We start from the raw sequence: 22,254 nt of genomic DNA, 5'->3' as shown, positions 1-22,254 counted from the left end.
CAAGAGGTCTGGCCTAACAATTGGAAGTTGTCTGTAGAGAGGGCATATCAAAAACAAGCTAGTCAACCCACAGGAAGGACAGGACGAGACTTACACTTTTGTTTTCTCTATTTGATTAAGGAAAGAAGTGAGAATGTGTTAAGTAGAACTTGAAAGAGAAAAAAAGTTATATAGCGCTTTTCATGACCTCCACATCTCAAAGTGCTTTGCAGCCAAGCCGCTGTTGTAATTCAGGAAACATGGCACCCAATTTGCACTCAGCAACCTCCCACAAACAGCAATGATAATGACCAAGCAATCTGTGTTGGCATTGATTGAGGATAAATATTAGCCAGGACACCGAGGATAACTCCTCCACTCCTCTTCGAGATCGTACCATAGGATCTTTTACATCTACCCAAACAGGCAGATGAGGCCATGGTTTAATATCTCATCCAAAAGACAGCACCCTTGACAGTTCACACTGGAGTATCAGACTTCATTTTTGTACTCTGGCCCAGGAATGGACTTGCACCTGGAACTTTGTGATTCAGAGGCGAGTGTGCTACCAAATGAGCCGTGCTGTTATTGATGCTGCTGCTGTCTATGTTCATTTACTGTTTGTGAAATAAGGCAGCTCAACAATTTGTATTTGGTCTCAATTTATCAAATATTTTTAAGTCCAGCTCATAAAGATTGGAGGAGATCATACACAAAGGACAATCTATCCAGCTCAAAAAACAAGGAGTTCTATTCTTACACCCTTTGTTATACTAACATATGATTAGGTATTGCAAGCACACTTCTAAACATAAGGCACTGAGGTCCACTTATATACCAGTGAGTAGATCCTAAATTTGTAAAATACAGTTTATACAGCAAGCAGCTGTAGAATGTGCATTGTAGATCTGGGGAAAAACATCAATTATCTAGCAAAATTAGCTTTTTTGAACTCTCTAAAGCACCCACTACACACAAAGGGCTAGAGTAACTTTGAACTTGCAATAAGTAGAAACAGAAAACTCTGAAAATAACAAGCAGGCCAGTCAGCATCTGTGAAGAAAAAATGATGTTTTGGGGTGTGTGCTGATTGTCCAAATGACTGATGTAGAGTACACATTCAATAATATCATAATCCGTCTTTTCTCTTTAATGATGTTGATTGACCTCCTGTATAGTTCTGAAATTGCCCTGCTTTCTCATATTTCCAACATTCCCTCCCATTAAATTTGCCATGTGGATAGTTAGCCACCTAACTGGTCACTCAACTTGTTGCTGTTAATGGGACATGCTACAGTGTGCAAAATGGCTGCCACATTAGCCTACTAGCTGTGGCTCAATGGGTAGCACTCTTGACTTTGGGTCACAAGGCTGTAGGTTCAAGGCTGACACTCCATTACAGTACTGAGGGAGTGCTGAACTGTTGGAAGTGCTGCTTTTTGGATGAGACGTTAAACCTTAAGGCCCTGCCTATCTCTCAGGTGGATGTAAAAGATCCCATGGCAATATTTTGAAGAGCAAGGCAATTATTCCCAATGTTTTAATCAATATTTATCTCTCACTCAACATCAAAATAACAGATTATCTGGCCATTATCACATTGCTGTTTTTGGGAACTTGCTGTGCACAAATTGGTTACTGTGTTTCCTACATTACAGCAGTCTGTACACTTCAAATGTACATCATTGGTTGAAAAGCGCTTTGGGATGTCTAGTGGTCATGAAAGGCACTAAGTAAATGAAAGTCTTTCTTTACTAACTAGTCACTGCTCATGTATGTATAGCATTTCCTATATGTTTGCGAAATGCAATAAGGAACTATTAAAGCAATAGTTTTCTTTGCAGTAATACAAGTGTCTCCTGTTGCTAAACATCTGGGAAAATTATTCTAGGTAAAATCTAAATGCTGAATATTCCAAACTAGCTCATTAGAACCCAAACATTTTAATCAAAAAATTTAATTAAGTGAAATTTGGGGTCCTGCTCAATATAAAATATAAAAACTGAATAAACTTGTTATTTTTTCTCTAATGAAGTACAATTTTTGCTATAATTAACACTTGTGATTTTAGATGAAAAATATAATTTAGATGTTCAAAGAAACATAAATCTCAACTGGTGCACAGAAGCCGTTGGTGCATAAATCATTTGGTGTTATTTATTTGATTGACAAGCAGTGGAAATTATCATTCAAGCAGCCTGTATAGCTGTGAAGTGCCCTGCGGTAAAAATGGAATGATTTTATGAGCTTTTGTGTAATAAATGGAATGCATGGTAGGGCAGAATACCGATGCTCTTGTTTTTTTCCCTAATGCTGGCAGTGTGCAGGGGCATGAGGACAAGTCAGCAGTGATTGAGTTGTAATTGCTTGCCTGTGGTGATAACAGCTCATAAAACCTGCTCTGAATGTTGATGAGATAAAATGGAGAGTGAAAAATGCTAAATGAAGAAAAAAGTACCAAAAGCTGGGCTAGTAGCTGATAGATTTTCCGTTCCTCGTGTAAATGCCTTGTAGTAGCAGCAGCCATAGACAACAGTGGAAGAGACTGTGCCCGGATCCTGCCCTGTCACTGGGGCCCAAAGCAGAGGCTCGTTTGACTGGACAGGGAAGCCAGTAATGTGACCATAGACTAATTGAAGAAAGTTCCTGAGTCTTAAGAAAGAAAGTCTTAAGTTTATACCGTGCCTTTCTCAACCTCAAGATGTCCCAGATCACTTTTTAGCCAATAAAGTACTTTTGACATGTAGTCACTGTTGTAATGTAGAAAATACAGTAACCAATTTACGCACCCTAAAGTCCCAGAAACAGTAATGCGATAATAACTGGATAATTTTTTTTTTACTATGCTGATTGAGGACTACTTATTGACCAGGAGAGTTTCCCTGTTCATCTTCAATATTGTGCCATGGGATCTTTTAAACCCACTTGAGAGCAGGCGGGTCTCAAGTCACCATTTCATCTGAAGGATGGCTCTTCCAACAATGCAATGCTCCCTCAGTATTGCACTTGATTGTCACCCCAGACTTTATGCTCAAGGCTTTGGCATGGGACTTCAACACACAACCTTCTGACTCAAAAATTCATCAGCCAACTGTAAATACAGCACTTGCTAGGAAGGTTCATTACCACAAGCTATTTATGGAGGGATTGCCAGCATAGAGCAGTGCATCAAACACAGACCCACAAATAAACTTCATTTCTGGCTGTATCTACAGACTGAACATGTTTACTTGATCAGAGCCAGACATGTTCGTTCTTAATTAAAAATGCAACCTCCTTCAGTGCATCTTTTACAAAATAAACACACCTCTGTGAGTTTGCAACCTACCTCTTTCCTTATTCTCATAAATCTCATCTCTAACAATTCAACACTGCTGAAGGCTCCAAATTTGTCCTGAATTCCAACTTCCCTCTGCCACTGAAAGCTGCCTAATCGACCACCTTTAAAATTAGCTAGGAGTTGCAATACCCATGCCAGGGCCAGGTCTTGTCCTAGGGCTGATCTAAAGCAATATGTTTAAATTTCTGCTGCTGTCTCCTTGCATTCTGGCTAAATAAAAATAATTTTTAAAACCCTTCTGAGTGCACTTTAAATATGCATTGTTTGCTTTTTAAATATTATTATTCTTTGGAACCACCTCTGTACCCAGCTGAATGTTGAAGTACTTCACAACAGCTGGTTTCAGCATAAGGGCAGAACAATACTGTGAGCCTTTTGTTTACAGCTTTGGAGTATCAATTCTATTTTAGCAAGTTTGTCCCCCGATTGAGAAAATGTGCCCCCTAGAATAATACTAAGTTCTCGTGATTTCTTGCTCCCTACTAGTTTAGCTGATCTGAGCCGCAGCACATTTGGCATCCCTGGTCATGGGAGATCAAGAATCAACAAAGCTTACCACTCTTCATTGCTTTATCCCTGCTCAAAGGTGTGTCCATGAATATTGGGTCAGGAAAAGATTGGGATCGGATTTGATGCAAGCCTCAACACACCCCACTATTAAATAAGCTATAGATGTTTGCTGTCTTGGGTCACACATGAAGAATTGCAGCTTGAGAGGGCTGCTAGAACCTTTAGAACTGTACCCAAGGTCAAGGCAGCACCACCAGGACAGAAGGGGAGTGGGGTCCATGGAACTGTACCCCAGTGAGGAAAGTCAGCACCTTCAGGAGTGGATGGGAGTGGGGCCCATTAAACTGTACCCCAGTGAGAGTCAGCATCTTCAGAAGAGGAGGGGAGTGGGGTCCATGGAACTGTACTCCAGTGAGAGTCAGCATAAGACCATAAGATTTAGAAGCAGAAGTAGGCCATTCGGCCTATCCAACAAGATCATGGCTGATCTGATAATCCTCAACTCCACTTTCATCCTGCCTTTTCCTCATAGCCCTTGATTCCCTTACTGATTAAAAATCTGTCCGTCTTAACCTTGAATATACTTAACAACCCAGCCTCTACAGCCCTCTGTGGTAAAGAATTCCACAGATTCACCACCCTCTGAGAAGAAATTCCTGCTCATCTCTGTCTTAAATGGGCGACCCCTTACTCTGTGATAATGCCCCTAGACTCTCCCACAAGGGGAAACAGCCACTCAGCATCCAACCTGTCAAGCCCCCTAAGAATCTTATGTTTCCTTCCATAAGGTCGACTCTCATTCTTCTAAACTCCAACGAGTACAGGCCCAACCTACTCAAACTCACCTCATAAGAAAGTCCCACCATACCTGGGATCAGCTTAGTGAACCTTCTCTGGACTGTCTCCAATGCCATTATATCTTTTCTTAGATAAGGGGACCAAAACTGTTCACAGTATTCGAGGTATGGTCTAACTAGTGCCTTGTATAGTTTCAGCAAGACTTCCCTATTTTTATACTCCATTTCCTTTGAAATAAAGGCCAACATTCCATTTGCCCTCCCTATTACCTGCTGAACTTGTATGCTAGCTTTTTGTGATTCGCGCACGAGGACTCCCAAATCCCACTGTGCCGCAGATTTCTGCAGTCTTTCTCCATTTAAATAATATTCAGCTCCTCTATTCTTCCTGCCAAAGTGCATAACCTCACATTTTCCCACATTATATTCCATTTGCCCACTCACTTAATCTGTCTATATCCCTCTGTAGACTTTTTGTGTCATCCTCACCACTTGCCTTCCCACCTATTTTTGTGTCATCCACAAGCTTGGCGATAGTACATTCACTTCCTTCATCCAAGTCATTAATATATATTGTAAATAATTGTGGCCCCAGCACTGATCCCTGTGGCACTCCACTTGTTACAGGTTGCCATCCTGAAAACGCCCCCTTTATCCCAACTCTCTCTTTTCTATTTCTCACTTCTGCTGAGTTTTTCCAGGTATTTTTGTTTTTGTTTTGGATTTCCAGCATCCGCAGATTTTTGCTTTTAGCTTTTTTCTCTTCTAGAGCCAATCCTCTATCCACGCTAATATACTATCCCCAACACCATGGGCTCTTAACTTTTTAAGTAGCCTTATGTGGAGTACCTTATCGAATGTCTTTTGGAAATCCAAATATATTACATCTACTGGTTCCCCTTTATCTATTCTGCTTGTTATCTCCTCAAAGAATTCTAATAAATTTGTCAGGCATGATTTCCCTTTCGTGAAGCCATACTGACTCTGCTTGATTATATTATGCATTTGCTAATACATCCTTTATAATAGACTCTAACATTTTCCCAATGACGGATGTTAAGCTAACTGGCCTATAGTTACCTGTTTTTTGTCTCCCTCCCTTTTTGAATAAGGATGTTACATTGGCAGCTTTCCAATCCTCTGGGACTTTTCCAGAATCTAAGAATTCTTGGAAGATTACCACCAGTGCATCCACTATCTCTGTAGCTAGTTCCTTTAATACCCTAGATGCAACCCATCAGGTCCAGGGGACTTATAAGCCTTTAGCCCCATCAGTTTCCCTAGTACTTTTTCTCTAGTGATATTTATCATATTTATTTCCTCCCTGTCATTTGCCCCTTGATTATTTAGTATTTTTGCAATGCTATTAGTATCTTCTACCGTGAAGACTGATGCAAAGTATTTACTCAACTCCCCTGCCATTTCCTGGTTCCCCATTATTATTTTCCCAGCCTCATTCTCTAGGGGGACTATGTTCATTTTGGCCTCTCTCTTCCTTTTCATAAATTTAAAGAAGCTCTTACTGTCTGTTTTTATATTACTTGCTAGTTTACCCTCAAAGTTTATTTTCTCGCTCTTTATTGTTTTTTTGGTCATCTTTTGTTGGTTTTAAAAACTTTCCCATACTCTGGCTTACCACCAATCTTTGCCACATTGTACCTTTTTTCTTTCAATTTGATACTATCCTCAACTTCCTTGGTTAACCATGGTTGGTTTACTCACTTCCTAGTATCCTTCTTCCTCACTGAGATATATCTTTGTTGTGAGTCATGAACTATTTTCTTAAGCGTCTGCCATTGTTTAATAACCATTTTTTCTGCTAAACTCCTTTCCCAGTCCACTCCAGCCAACTCTGCCCTCATATCTTTGTAATTAACCTCATTTAAATTTAGCACAGTTGTTTCCGACCCAAGTTGCTCACTCTCAAACTGAATGCCAAATTCTACCATGTTATGGTCACTATTTCCGAGGGGATCTTTTACTCTGAGATCATTTATGAAACCTTCCTCATCAAACATTACCAGATCCAAAATAGCCCGATCACTGGTTGGATCCACAACATATTGTTCTAAGAAACTGTCCCACATACACTCTGAGTGCTACCTCTGCCAATTTGATTTTTCCATTCTACATGAAGATTAAAGTCATCCATGATTAACATACTGTCTTTTTTACATGCCTCCATTATCTCCTGATTTATTCTCTGTCCTCCAGTATAGCTACTGTTAGGAGGCCTATAGACCACTCCCACCAGTGTCATCTTCTCCTTGTTATTTCTTACCACCACCCATATGGATTCTGCATTTTCCGATCCAAGATCATTTCTTGCTATAGTACTTATTCCATCCCGTACTAACAAAGCTACCCCACCACCCTTTCCTCCCTGCCTGTCCTTTCGAAAAGTCACATACCCCCAAATATTTAGTTTCCAGCTTTGATCTCCTTGTAACCACACCTCCATAATGGCTATAAGATCATACCCATTAACCTCTATTTGTGCCATTAATTCATTTATTTTGTTACGAATACTACGTGCATTTAAGTAAAGAGCCATTAATTCAGCCTTTTTACCAATTTTTCTCCCTTTGAGCCTATTTGCTGCTGTTTTTTTATGTTTGTACACTCTGTCCCTTCCTGTCACACTCTGGGTATCATTACCTAAATAGCTTCCCTAAAAAGCTGCCATATCCTTTTGCTTTTTAAGCTTATGTATCCCCTCACCAGAACCCTCCCCTCTCTATTTTGTTTAAAGCCCTCTCTACAGCCCTAGTTATTTGATTCGCCAGGACACTGGTTGCAGCACAGTTCCAGTGAAGCCTGTCCCACTGGAACAGCTCCCTTCTACCCCACTACTGGTGCCAGTGCTCCATGAACTGAAACCCATTCCTCTCACACCAACCTTTGAGCCACGCATTCAACTCCTTGATTTTTCTTACCCTATGCTAGTTTGTCCATGGCTCAGGTAGTAATCCCGAATTATTACCTTGGAGATTCTGCCCTTTAACTTAGCCCCTTCCTAGTCCTATCAATGTTGTTGGTACCAACATGGACAACGACAACTGGATCCCTCCTCTCCACTCCAAGTTCCTCTCCAGCCCTGAGGAGATGTCCTTAACGCTGGCACCGGACAGACAACACAGCCTTGGGGACTCAATATCTATCCCCCTAATTATACTGTCCCCTACCACTACTACATTCCTATTTCCTCCCTCCGCTTGAATGGCTCCCTGTACCACAGTGCCATGGTCAGTTTGTTCATCCCCCCCTGCAGTCCCTGCTCTCGTCCACACAGCTTGCAAGAACCTTGTTGCCGTTGGACATTTGCAGAGGCTGAGGTTCCTCAAATGCTACCCCCTGCCTCACCTGCAGTCACACCCTCCTGTCCCTGAGCACAGCCTAAATTTGAATTACCTAACCTGTGGGGTGTGACCGCCTCCTGGAGCAAAGTCTCCAGGTAACTTTCCCCCTCCCTGATGTGGCGTAATGTCTGCAGCTTGGACTCCAGCTCCTCATCTCGGATCCAAAGTTCCTCGAGTGGCACACAGTACAGAAGTATTCGCTCTGGATCACCTTGGTATTCGCCTTTGGTGTTCGCGCTGGATTATGCTGCAGTAGCAACACAACACCCATCCTGCCATTGCTATTGTAGTTTATTTATTAACTAACTACTCTAGTATTCCCGCTCTTTAACCTACTCTTTACACTTTCCACCTTCAGGAGAGGAGGGGAGAAGGATCCATGGAACTGTGCCCCAGTGAGAGTCAGTACCTTCAGGAAAGGAGGGGAGTGGGGTCCATGGAACTGTACCCCAGTGAGAGTCAGCACCTTCAGGGGAGTGGGGCCCATGGAATTGTACCCCAGTGAGAGTCAGCACCTTCAGGAGGGGAAGGGAGTGGGGTCAGTGGAGCTGTACCCCAGTGAGAGTCAGCAACTTCAGGAGGGGAAGGGAGTGGGGTCAGTGGAACTGTACCCTGGTGAGAGTCAGCACATTTAGGAGAGGAGGGCAGTGGGGCCCGTGGAACTGTACTCCAGTCAGTGTCAGCACCTTCAGGAGAGTGGGAAAGTGAAAAATATGTTCTAGTTACATAACACAAAACATGGTAAGAAAGAACAACTCAAAAAGCAGTCAGAACCTATTAGAAATAATAAGTAGCAAGTACCGTATAAGTATTTGCCCAATGCCATTGACTTTACCATCTCACTGACTAACTGGAAATAAGATTGGTTATAAGGATGAAGTCTAAGGTGGAATATTTTAGATATAAAAGTAAACTCAACATAGGACATCTTTCTTTAGCTGAGGAATTACCATCCTCTTTCAGTACTTGGGGCTATATGTACAGAAAGAACAGAGAAGAATGGGGTTGGATCTAGGATTCAGACTGAAGTCCAGCCATTCTATTTACCAGTGCTAAAATAATTTATCAATACCCTACATAATAAATTCTCTCAGCAAGTCAAAAATAGATGCATACAGACGATTGTTGTCTGATTAAATTTATAGACGTTTCTGGATATCATGCGAGTTTCCACATCAAAACAAACAGCAATTGAGTTTTTTCAAAAAGTGCATAGCATTACTGTACTGATTTTGTGTAATGAAACATATTTTCATTTGTTAGCTACAGTCCTGTAGAAAAATCAACTAATATCCCTCCCACAAAATATTAACTTAATCGGTTGGTTTATGAGTTTCAGTTCGGCTCAGTGTTTTCTGAATATTATAAATGACGATTTTAATCAAAATCCTGCTTTATCCTTGAATGAACATGTTCCACAGTGTGATGGTAACATTGTAAGAAATATATACGCAAAAATTGATAGGAGTGGAAACGATATTCCATCATCACACTGAGGACATGCTCCATCCTGTTGTGTCACGCCAAATGGGATATGTTCAGAACACACCTAGCTAGTAGCTCCAACTTTGGGCACCCATGAGACGCTGTAGGCCATCAGCTGCAGCAGAATTGTATTCAACCACAATCTGTAAACTCATAGCCTGGTATATCCCTCACTCTATTATTACCATTAAGCCAGGGGACCAACCAATAAGGAGTGTAGGAGAGCATGCCAGAAGCACCGCCAGGCACACCTACAAATGAGGTGCCAACCTGATGAAACTGCAACACAGGACTGCATGCTTACTAAACGGTAGGAGAAACCTGCTATAGGTAGATACTCAGGTGTAGGTGGCCTCCTTATCCCACCTACCAAAATGCACCACTTCACACTTGATGAAATTGAAATCCATTTTCCATTTACAGTTCATTTTGCAAGCCTATTAATGTTTTCTTGTATCTTGTCACATTCTTCCTCAGTACTAACAATATTCCCCAATTGGTGACATCTACAAATTTTGGTTGCACTCTCAATTCCTGAGTCTAAATCATTTATGTAAATTGGGAAGAACAATGGTTCCACTGAACTCAACTGCGCGAGTTGCCGAGTTCATAAGTTCAATGAATACTGATTCATTCAATGGCGGCGGATGTAGATCGCCATGATATAGCGCTGCAGCGCAAATATCTATGGCTTCCTTAAGTGAAACATTGGTGAATAGGCTAACAATGTCAAATAAGCACAAGGGCACAGCATTGCTATCGATATGCAAGTCCTGTATGACCTTTGCAAATGTGAAGGAATCCTTCATGTATGTGGAAAACTTGGTCAAAACTGGTTGTAACAATTCGCTGAACCATTTGGCCGATTCATGTTACGCAGAATAGGTCATAGATAAGATGGGGTGTAGTGGGACATCACTTTTGTGTGGCTTAGGCAGCCCATGGGCAGCAAATATAGCGAACAGTGAGGACGAACCCTGTAATATATATCACATGGTAGCTCATTGCTCTTACACAAGTCCAGTAAGCATTGAGTTCAGTTTTAATGACACCTCGTATGCCCAAATAGATGGTGTTGCCATGGGATCTCTTCCAGGCCCAACTCTCACAAACATCTTTGGTGGGTTCCATGAGAAACGGGTCCTCAATGGAATGACACCTAACCTCCTACCTCTTGCATATTTCCGATATGTGGATGATACATTCGCTATATTTAAATGCGCAGCTGCATGTAACATGTAATGGGCTCCATCCTTCACTCAAATTCGCCTATGAAATGGAACAGTCAAGTAAATTCCCCAGTAAATTCCCCTTCCTTGACGTACTAGTTGAGAAATCTGCCAGGGGGTTCTCTACCATGGTCTACCGCAAAAACCTACTTTCACTAGTCAATATACGTGTTGGGATTCTTAAAGTTCCACATGCTAAAAGATTGGTTTTACCGACAACTTTGTAAATAGGGCCCAAGCCATTTGCTCACCATGCCATCTTGGTGCTGAAATAGGGCACATCAAAGGCACCCTGCAGGATAATGGCTACCCTGATCAGATCATTTCACACTGTATATCACGCAAACTCATGAATGGGCCTAAGGCCGTCACTTTTGGCCCTAAAAAGTGCCCAGTCTACCTCAGATTACCCTGAAAGGATAAGATATCGCAAAAAATTGGCAACAGGTGAAGCTAGCTGTTTCACGTTGCTACTATGCAGTAGGAACACAAGTGGTATTCACCACTAACAGTATGCTGCCGTCAAGCTAAAAAGACGTTCTGTCTCATACAAATGAGTAATGTGGTATATGATTTTCAGGGCCAATGTGATGCTGGATATGTAGGCCGTACGTCCCAAAGACTGGCAGATCATATCAAACAGCATGTCCCAGCTGCTGTTCATAATGGGCAGGGTACAGACCGCACCCAACTAGCTTGTGCTTGCCAAACTCAAAACACAGTGCCCAACATTACATGTGATTCTGCAATTCGACAACATTTGCTAAATAATCCTCGACGTGCTAAGAATTACACTGACAATTAATTTAAGATTGTCAGCCGGGCTCGCAATGTGGTGCATTTGCAAGCACTAAAAGCTACATATATTATTACACAGCGCCCTGTTCTTTGCAGACAGAAAGAACATGTACATACATTACACCTGTTTCAACTAAACAAATCAGTGACAGCCATTCGCTGACTCTTTCCTCAGGGCAATGCCTTGACCAATCGGGGTCAGGCTGCCTAGTTTAAATTTCAGACGATGCTTGGCAGTTAACTGTCAGTCACCATCAGTGGTGCATTCTTCATGGAAACGCTACCTGCCAACCAATCAGCACTCTCCTCACATACAGTATATATTGTTGTTCCCCCCCTTATATTGAGTGTCCTGATGAGTGCAAGATGAAAAGCTTAGACATATCTCTTTTTTCAGCAATACTCAAACTCTGTAATACCAAACGACTGAAAGAAAGAGCGTAAACTCCTAGTTATACTTCTCTCCCTCTTGATCATATAAAGTTTATGAACTGTAATGAGAACCAAATATTTCATATCTACTGCCCTTATAAACAGCAAAGAGCAGGCATGCAACATCATCTGGTTTAATTCCATCTTAACAAGCTCTTATTCTTGGATCTGTCTGGTTGAGTTGAAAATAATAAATCACTGAGAGTTAATCTGTTGGAACTTGCCTTTGGAAAATGAAAATGAAGCAGTGGGTCTGATGTCCTATTGCATGACTTGTCAGTTTGTTCCAGTGTCTTGAAACCTGATGCACTGCATTTCCCTAATGGGCCATGTTTTCAAGCCTATTGTTATTGATCTAATAACACTTATTCAACTAGAATGGTTTACGGAATGTAGTGTATGTTCCCGACCAAGTGCTGATTTGTCATCATCCATTAGCATTTGTGGACTTGAACCCTTCCAGCTGTTAAACAAATTTTGTCACATCTGTCAGAACAGTGTTTCTGATTTAAAATAGTAATGCTGACTGGATTGAAGTAACCATTAAATGGGTCCTTCATCGTCTTACCGCTAGCAAGCAACATTCTTCAGTAATAGATGGCAATAATGGGCTGGCTCTTACTGGGAAATAGCAGCATGTGAATAACACATGCTGCTGCTAATGCGCAAACTGGTCAACAAGTTCAGGTGAGTAGGAGATGCATGAGTTCTGAATGTCCAAAACTTGCTGGTTTGTTTATACTGCATCATTGTTTGTTTCCCAGTTATTAAGAATTTGCTGAATTTCCACATTCGTTTACTATTAAGCTCACCGCAGAAAGTTAAGTCCAATAATTAAGATTGTTTAGGATTCTGTGAGGGAATCATAAACCAAAATAGCCAAATTTACCAGATGACCCTCAAATGAAGAAATTACCAACACAATCTCACTTTTACTTTAACATGAATCAGAACCAATACAAATTACACATGAATTAACAGGCAAATGATACTTCAAAAAAAGGTAAACTTTAAACAGTTGATAAAATAAAGATACGTCTTATGCAACCACAAGTATTTGCATCAATCTCCGCACAAGCGTGACACTATGTAGCTATATAGTTCCACAACATTCTGGTCTTTATTCACGCAGGGTAGGTCAGGAGGCCCAGCCGACAACATCTTTTACCTTCAAGTTTCATGGGTTCGATTATCATCAGCAATGCACACATCTATGAACCCTCACTCCCTCGGGTCACAACAGTCCTAATGGTGTAGCTTTCAAGAGTTCCTTTTCAACTGACCAGCCAATAACGCCCCAGTTCACAGTTTGGCCGCTTCTGGGAAAACACCCAGCTCTTTAGCATCTCTGAGCTATTCACACAGCTTTCCACTTTAGACCATTTTAGCCAGCTCGCACAGTACCTTCAAGAGCTCCTGCCTCCTTTTCTGCCAAACAGAAAAACTGACCTCTTCCTGAGAATGATTTGCTGCTTCTCCTCACAAGAATTCTCTGTGCTCCTCTGTTTCTGCCTCTTTGTGGCCGTTTTCTCTTTGTGTCTACATCTGTGCGCTGATCGCCTTTACCCTGTAGCTCCCCTTTCTGTCTGCCAGCCGCACGGCTTTTTTAACTATCTTCCTGTAGGGCTGCTTCCAGTCAAGAGTTGCTAGGTCACGTGGACCAGTATTTCTTATTATCGAAGATAATTACAAATTCCTTTACAATTTATGCAAACTCTTAAAAGTCATTTTTAAATGTTCTTAAAAAGAAATGCAATTCCACAGACTTTTTAAAGAAATTACAAATTTTCCTTACTTTTTTCTTTATTCTTTCATGGGATGTGGCATCGCTGGCAAGGCCAGTTTTTGTTCCCATCCCTTGAACTGAGTAGCTTGCTAGGCCATTTCAAAGGACAGTTAAGAGCCAACTGCATTACTGTGGATCTGGAGTCGCATTTAGGCCAGACTGGATGGGATGAATATTAGGAAACCAGCTGGATTTTTAGAAGAAGTAATTATAGTTGTCAAGGTTGACATTACTGAGAACAGCTTTCAATTCCAGATTCATTAATTGAATTTAAATTTCACCAGCTGACATGGTGGGATTTGAACCTGTGTCCCCAGAGCATTAGTCTGGGCCTCTGGATTATTATCAGTGGCATTACCACTACACCACCATCTCCCCAATCCCCCTATACTGTACTGCTTCTGGGTCAAAGGCCATCGTAAAAGCATACTTATTCTTTTAACAATGTGATCATTGTTAATGTAATGCCATTCAAACTCTCTAGCTTGGAAAGGAAATAATTTAATCCGTTCAATCTCATTCCTGTAAATTGCTGCTGGAGATGTTTTAAAATGTTCAATTTTAAAAATTTACGTTGTGTTGTTACTTTTCCTTTCAGTCTCTTTTTCTCTCTCAATCCGATATTTCTTTCCCCCATCTTATTTCTCTTTGTATAGCTGGTTTATTGACTTCCTTTAGTCATTCTTCTGCTAATTTCTCATTCAGTTCTCATTGGTTAAGGAAATAAGACTGTGGTACCATAAATCACTAAGGTCCCGTAAGTTTTATAAGCTTGCACTTACAGCAGGTTAGAACGGAAAAAAATCTCAAACTGAAAGGTTTAGGAGCAAGACTAACTAACAGTGCCAACAAGGGACTTAAGGGGGAGTAGGACCGAGCTACCTTACAATTACCTCTTGCGATATTCCTGAAAAGTTTACTTCCTACAATAATTATAATCCACAGTTAATTGTTAATAACTAATTAATAGTAATTACAGATCTGCCACTGCTGGTGGAGCATTTAGGGGGTGGGAAAAGGGATGCACAACAGGTCAGAGGGCCAGATGGCTCAGGCTTGGGCATTGTGATAGAATAGGTTTCAGAGGCCTTATGGGATCAGGGTTGCAAAAGTAAGATAGATTTTCAAAGTGGTTATGTTAGTCTATTGATCATGTTATGGGACCCCTATCGACATCCTAGGGGTTACCATTGACCAGAAACTGAACTGGCCTAACCATATAAATACTGTGGCTACAAGAGCAGGTCAAAGGCTAGGAATCCTGCAGTAAATAACTCACCTCCTGACTCCCCAAAGCCTGTCCACCATCTACAAGGCACAAGTCAGGAGTTTGATAGAATACTCTCCACTTGCCTGGATGAGTGCAGCTCCAACAACACTCAAAAATATCGACAGAACAATGCAACCTGCTTGATTGGCACTCCATCCACAAACATTCACTCCCTCCACCACCAATGCACAGTTGCAGAAGTGTGTACCATCTACAAGATGTACTGCAGGAACATCAAGATACTTTAGGCAGCACCTTCCAAACCCAAGACCACTGCCATCTAGAAGGAACACCACCGCCTGGAAGTTCCCCTCCAAGCCACACACCATCTGGACTTGGAACTATATCACCATTCCTTCATTGCGCTGGGTCAAAATCCTGGAACTCCCTCCTTAACAGCACTGTGGGTGTACCTACACCACATGGACTGCAATGGTTTAAGAAGGCAGCTCATCGCCACCTTCTCAAGGGCAGTTAGGGATGTGCAATAAATGCTGGCTTAGCCAGCGATGCCCACATCCCCCCATGAATGAAATTCTTTTTAATAAGACCAGTAGTCCTGGACTATAAATTCCAATAATGTGAATTCAAATCTTAGTTTAAACAATATATTTTCTTGGCTGCCCTCTGAAAGAGCCTAGCAAACCACTCGGTTGTATCAAACCTGATGCAGCGGTTCAAAAAGAAAGCCTACCATTACCTGCACAGGGCATCTAGGGATGGGCAATAAACGTTGGCTATGCTAATGAAACCTACATGCTGAGAATGAATATAAAAAAAAGTAGGACATGGCGTGGAACAGAGTTAATAATATGAGATGAAGTGACAAAAACAAGGGTTCAATACCATGACCAGGCATCTGCCTCAATGAACATTTAGCATTTAAAGCTTTACTTATGCATACGTGTTCAATCATTGATTTAAGCAAAAAGAGGGGGGGAAAAGGACATTTTCAATGAAAGTGTTCACTTATGTTATGACACAGCAGTTGGTAAAGGCTGAGTTGTTTAAATCCCAGAGGGAAACTTGAACAACTGTCATAACCTCTATTTCCAATTGGTATGTTTGAGATGCAGCTCTGAAATCAGGAATAAAACCACCAAGCCGCAAGAGGTTCTTTTAAATATAAAAGTACATTAAACATTTATCAATTTAACAACAAATTAAACACACACACATCTACAAATTACTACCATAATAACTTTTAAACAAATCCCCAAATTAATTACTCCCAGGTAAATCTTCACCAAGGCAACAATAACCCATAGGGCAGGATTTTCCTATCGGGGGGGTGGGGCCCGCTCGCCGACACGGTGACATCAGACGTAACTCCCGATGTCACCATTCCCCATTTAAATTTTCCAGTAGGCGGGCGCACAGCAAAATCAGCTGCGCGCCCACCGACTTGTCAATGGCAATTGAAGCCAATGACAGAGTAATTAAACTAATTAATGGACCTGCTCGTTCAACCTTAAGGTTGGCGGGCAGGCCAGGAGCCCCGGCGGGAATTAGAAAAAGCATGAAACCTCATCCACGGGCCGGATGAGGTTTCATGCAGGTTTTTAAAAAATTTTTAATTAAGCTCTTGTAAAAATTATGGACATGTCCCAACTCATGTGACAGTGTCACTTGAGGGAGGGACATGTCAGGGAAATTTTACTTTTCTATTTTTAGCTTTTCTACATTTAAAGCCAATCTCCTTGAGCCAGCACTTAGCCTCAGGGAGATGAGTGTGCTCTTTCGTGCGCATGCGCGAAAGAACGCATTCTCGATTTTGGGATCACCCCCTGCCTACACAGGGAGCGCATAGTGCTTCTGTGCAGACATCATGCTGGGCGGGCCTTAATTGGCTCGCCGACATAAAATGGCACCGCGCCCCCAACGGGAGTGCCGATCGGAAGCGCGCATGTGCACGCCTGCCCTTCAGCTTCGCCCCCAATGGGGGGAAATTCCTGCCCATAGACTTTAAACAGACACCAGGCAAAGTGCATTTGTCCTTACGAAATCAAAATGAGGTCCCTTGCAATTTGGTTCCTTTGCAGACACAGTTGTAGGCTTACAGGCTGGTTAGAACTTAAGTGTCTCTGGCCTATACAGACCAACTCCTTTCTGTTTATACCTCACTTCCCCTTTGAATGTAAATTTTCCAGTGTATCCTAGGTTTTTTAATTTTATCTCTCCTAACAATAATCCTTTCATTCCACCAATTTTATTAGTAATATAAATACATTGCTTGGTGTCTGTCAGCTAGGTGCAAGATTTTACCCATTCTTTTGAATGGTTTCTTCAACAAATGCAAATGTACTCTTTACCTTTTAACTATTTACGTTTATCTAATTAACATCTCAAACTACTGTACATCAAAGCACCCAGACTAGCTGTCTATAATCCAATTAAGCCACACACATAGACACAGACCTTACTACAATTCCAATTTTAAAAAATAATTTCCAGTAACATTATACATATTAATATCTCTTCATGACACTTAACATTAATTTGTTCTCCAGTTGGCTTACATGCTCCAAACTAAATTCATAGAAGGTCCACCCAGAGTTGTTTGTTGTAAATGGCCACTCAGCAACTGTATCTGATATTTGCATTAGACTGTGGGGCCTGGTGGTCACTTGTAACCATATCCTATTGCAAGCATTGTCAGCAGCAGTTAGGGGCACCACAGTTGGAGTCTTGGACTGGGGCTGTAGAAGTCAACCAAATTTTCCACTCCTGAATGCTATCCAGCAGCCCTGGCCTGAAGGCATGCATGCTTGTGCTTTAGGTGAGTAAGATCTTGGCTGTAATATTGCCCACACCCTTTCCAGGGTCACATGAATGGTTACTTGGTTGAGGTAAAGGGAGTAACCAACTCGTGGAACTGTCCTTAGTCAAACTCGGCATGGAGAGAGAGAGACTGAGGTTTTATAAATCACCATACTGCTCTATCAATGTTTTTTTTGCTGCAGTTACCCATCTAAATCTGAAATTGGCTAATAGCATTATTCCACTGTTCATACATTTACCAAGAAGGTTGTGAATGTAGGAAAAACAGCCTAAAGCATCAGAAAAGAGATTTGGATGAGTACCTGAGAAAGCATTTGGTAAAGGGTTATGAGAGGTGTCATGAGATGTAATATATAGGAACAGACTGGCCAGATGAATGACAATGGACACATTTCCAATTGTGTACATTCCTATGTTCTTTTCATGAATGAGAAAAGGCAACTTTTACCATTAAGATAAAAATAAAATACTGCGGGTGCTGGAAACCTGAAATAAAAACAGAAAATGCTGGAAAAACTCATCTTAGGTCTGGCTGAGTTGTTCAAGCATTTTCTGTTTTTATTGCACTTTTCCTATTGCTTGGTTATTGATGGTATTTGAATCAGTCAGTGAAGAACCATGAGATAAAGATCAGTCATGACCTGATTGAATGGCAAAACCAACTTGAGAGGCTGAATGGCCTACTCCTGTCCCTTTGAGAGGTGTGTTGTGATTCCCACTGCAGTATTGCAAAGTGGTAGTTGGGTTTGACATACTTACCCTGCATTATGGCAAGTCTCTCATTTTAGGAGTGTGTTATTGGAAGGGTTGACAAAGTGAAGAACTGCCACTTACCTATGGAAAAGTTACCAAAGAGTGGTTTTTATTTCAAAAGAAAGGAATTTTATATAAACTTAAGCCCTTTCTCATTGGATGATAGGAAAGGAATCAAATGGCAACTACCCCACTGCATATATTTCTCCACCATTTTTCTCCCTGTCTCTCCTGAAGGTATTGATTTTTGCTGGGCTTCCATTTCACAGGCAGTGTTAGCTTCAAAAGCCACTCGTTTCCTAATGCAGGATGTTGAAACATGATGATGTACCCTGCCCTGTTCCAGTGAGATCAGGAAGCTCAGCACATCTGGAAACTTAAGGTCTTTATGGCTTTGCATAGCATCATATGGGACATTCACTCACTGAAGCCATTTTTTGTACACTGCTTAGCAGTACACTCCTCACTGCTTAAAATGTACAGAATTTCCTCCTCAGACATCTCTGTCTCTCTTTCTGCCTTTTCTCCTTTAAGTCGTTCCTTCAAATCTACCTCTTTGACCAAGCTTTTGGTCACTTATCCTAATATCTCCTTATGTGGCTTCGTGTCAAATTTTGGTTGATAAAGCAGCTTGGGGTGTTTTACTTCATTAAAAGTGCAATATAGATGCAGGTTATTGCTTAACATGGGTAGTCACTCCATTTCCATTTGCATTGTCAACTCAGAAGTTGCTGGTCATAGGGTTTGATTTTATGGTCAGAAATGGGGTGGACAGCGCCCACCCACCCCCCACCCAACTACGCAAAATACAAGGCAACGACAATTGGTTGACAATCCAACCTCTTCACGCCAGTCTCTGATATTACAAAAGGTGAGCCAAAATTGGAAGCTAACCTGCCATTTTGAGAAAGGCAATTGCGAAGCTGTTAGACTGACACTAGGTATGAGGAGGCGGCACAAGGACAGATGAAAAGGCCTGCCAACAGGACCATAGCTATATGTAGCAGCAGAGTCTGCTGGTGAATGTGGCAGTGTTTGGATGTTATTAAACTTACAGTTTTAGGCTGCCATAACAAATAAGGAGAGAGTGAGAGGGCCGTGAATGACTTCCAGTTCACAAAACAATCCCTCTACCACCTGATGACCTGGCATAGATGTCCAATTGGGCACAGAACTCCTCTTCTGAATGCTAGTAGGACTGAGGTAGAGACAGCAGTTTTGGGAAAAAGCAGCAGTTTTCAGAATTATCACTGATATTGTATAAGTGAAGTACACATGAAAAATTGATGCCTGTTTTAATTTTTATATTTTCCCTCCTCTCCGGATCTTGCTAAAAGTAGTGGAGACTGTAAAACAAACACTCCTACTTACCTAAGCTTGAATTGGAAACAGAAGATGGGGGATAAGCTGCAGACGCATCATAAAAATCCGCAGCCTAATTTTTATCAGCTGTCCACCAAAGAATTTTAAAGGGGAGCTTATCGAGGTTTTGCCAGTACCGGTAAAGATAACATTAAATATTTACGGTAGGCAGTCGAACCATCATTGGACTCAATTTAACATGAATGAAGCGACAATAATGTGGCAAATAAGAATCAAACAGTGAACCTTTGTTTTAAGTAGCAACAGAAGTACTTTCTCATTGGAGCAATGAAAACAAGCAATAAGGGAAGTCACTGAGTTGGAATTCAATTCTTTCTTATATGCCTGCGTGATGCGTTGTTTAGGACAACACAGGCGGATTATTTTTTTCTTGTAATATCACCTATTGCGTTAATGCCTGTAGCATGTCCCATTCTAGTTTCACACCATGATAGCAGCAAAAATGTTGCTCGCTGGAAGTGTCAATACCAGCCACTATGTACAACGGGCAAATGATGATTTGCAGAAACTTGGCTGAAGCGGTGGGGACTGTACGAATGGGCAGGCCTGAGCATAGGTTTTCTGCCTGGTGCCACGCAGGTTGACCTAGACCTAGATGTAAAAACAGAGCAAATGAACTATTGGACAAAGATTGCAATTAGCAATGGACTTGCTTTTTTTCGGTATAAGCAACTTTTTTACTAGAATTGTCATATATTTGCAAAACTATGGTTACCATTTTGTTAACTGTTCACACTTGGTGTCTCTTTTTTACATGTTGCATAGATGCACTTACCACAATAATAAGGGTAATTAAAGTTACTTGACAAATTATACCATCCACAGTCTTGGGTATTTTAATGTCCCTATCAGGACATATTTCCCAACTGCACACTCCTAATGCAAAGCCTCCAACACTATCTCCACACTGGGAGAGTTCAATTGAGAAATTTACTGCAAAGAGTCAGTGATACAATTATTAAACAGCATTGTAAAGTAGGCTCAATTTATAATCCCCTACTTCACCTGTGTAACTTGAGTTGTCTTCAACCCATGAGTGATTTAGGAATCAAGCTGGGATCCATTACCGTCCAGATGGAAGAAGTTATATCATCTCGGTTAGCAATATCCTGATATTTAATAGAGGCTTCCCAACATTTTGTAGCATTTCAGGATACGTTCCCATTTATCATCACATTTAGCTCGAATAATGATTAACTCCTGCTTTCTTAACTAGCTGTATCCCACCTACCCTGATTGATTTGAAAGAGAAAATGAGAATTAGGTTGTTGGCAGATAGTCCTTTAATAAAGTTTGAGAGCCACACACTTAAGATCTGATGTTTTAGCCACACTTCTATGGCTTTTAGAATTACAGAAATTTTTTTTCAGCCGCTGTTCTGCCAGATCCTCAAGTGCCTAATGGGAAGCTATTTGTGGTCAGGTATTGTAAATGTGTTTTTTCTAACTTACAAAAGTAAATATTTTTACCTGCATCTTGACTAGAAACAGATTATTGGGATTAATTTGAGATTAGCATTACCTGGTGATATTTCACTATCCTTTAAGATGTTAGTATTTATTCTGGAGAATTCCATCTTTGTAGGGATAGGGAGTCACTTGATTGTTTGGGTATGCTTTGCTCCAGTGATTTTGATTTGGTTCATTTATTCAATTCTCAAATGTTTCAGTGCACTTCACACCCAGTGAGTTGCTTTCAAATGCAGTGACTGCCATGGTTTAGACCAGTGAAGCAGGTAGTTTGCAGCTGGCAAAATTCCACCAACAGAAATGAAGTGAATCGTCATGGAAAGCATGCTGGTCAGGGTTCTTTCACCTGAGAGAGCAGCCTGGGCCTACTTTAAAGTCTCATTTGAAAGATGGCACCTCCCACAGTGCAGCACTCCCTCAATACTGCACTAGTGTCAGGACAAGTAAGTTTCTGTTGTGAGACTTGAGCAATAGTGTCACCCACAGAGTCAAGGCTGACACATCTAATGCAAGGCACTGACTCATTGTGGTGTGGTTTTTCTGATGGGGCAGGTTTAATGATGAGGTTCCAAACCTCTTAACCTCTCTACCTCGCTGTCCTCATTTAAGATGCTTCCTAAAACCTACTACTTTGACCAAATGTTTGGTCAACTGCCCTAACATCATCTTTGGTTCAGTGTCAGTATTTGTACTCTTATAAAGAGCCATGGGACACTTTATTAGATTTAAGGCAGTAAAGCAAGTTATTGTTAATGCTGTGGTCGGACAGCAGAATTTTTTTATGCGCAGGAGAATTATACACCTGTCTAGCGGACCCAAACCCTCATCAAGATTGGAAATCCGTATTCCATGCAGAGTCAGGGTCAACTTGGTGTAGCACACT

General features: G+C 41.3%; 1 protein-coding gene across 3 annotated transcripts in view; it reads left to right on the top strand.

Annotated features, from left to right (window-relative positions):
• Positions 1–22,254, top strand: part of LOC144692526 (xenotropic and polytropic retrovirus receptor 1 homolog) — a 337,603-nt gene that overhangs the window by 278,241 nt on the left and 37,108 nt on the right. The window contains exon 12 of one of the 3 annotated variants that reach the window (XM_078561492.1): positions 21,273–21,324. The exons of the other annotated variants lie outside the window; for them this stretch is intronic. Coding sequence (XP_078417618.1) covers positions 21,273–21,324 — 52 coding nt within the window. The remainder of the gene's footprint in view (positions 1–21,272; positions 21,325–22,254) is intronic. 3 annotated transcript variants of the gene reach the window in all.

The sequence above is a fragment of the Cetorhinus maximus genome, chromosome 17 (assembly GCF_964194155.1).
Source record: "Cetorhinus maximus chromosome 17, sCetMax3.hap1.1, whole genome shotgun sequence".
Lineage (NCBI taxonomy): Eukaryota > Metazoa > Chordata > Chondrichthyes > Lamniformes > Cetorhinidae > Cetorhinus > Cetorhinus maximus.
The sequence above is the reverse complement of the archived record's forward strand: the minus strand, read 5'-3'. Positions and strand labels throughout refer to the sequence as shown.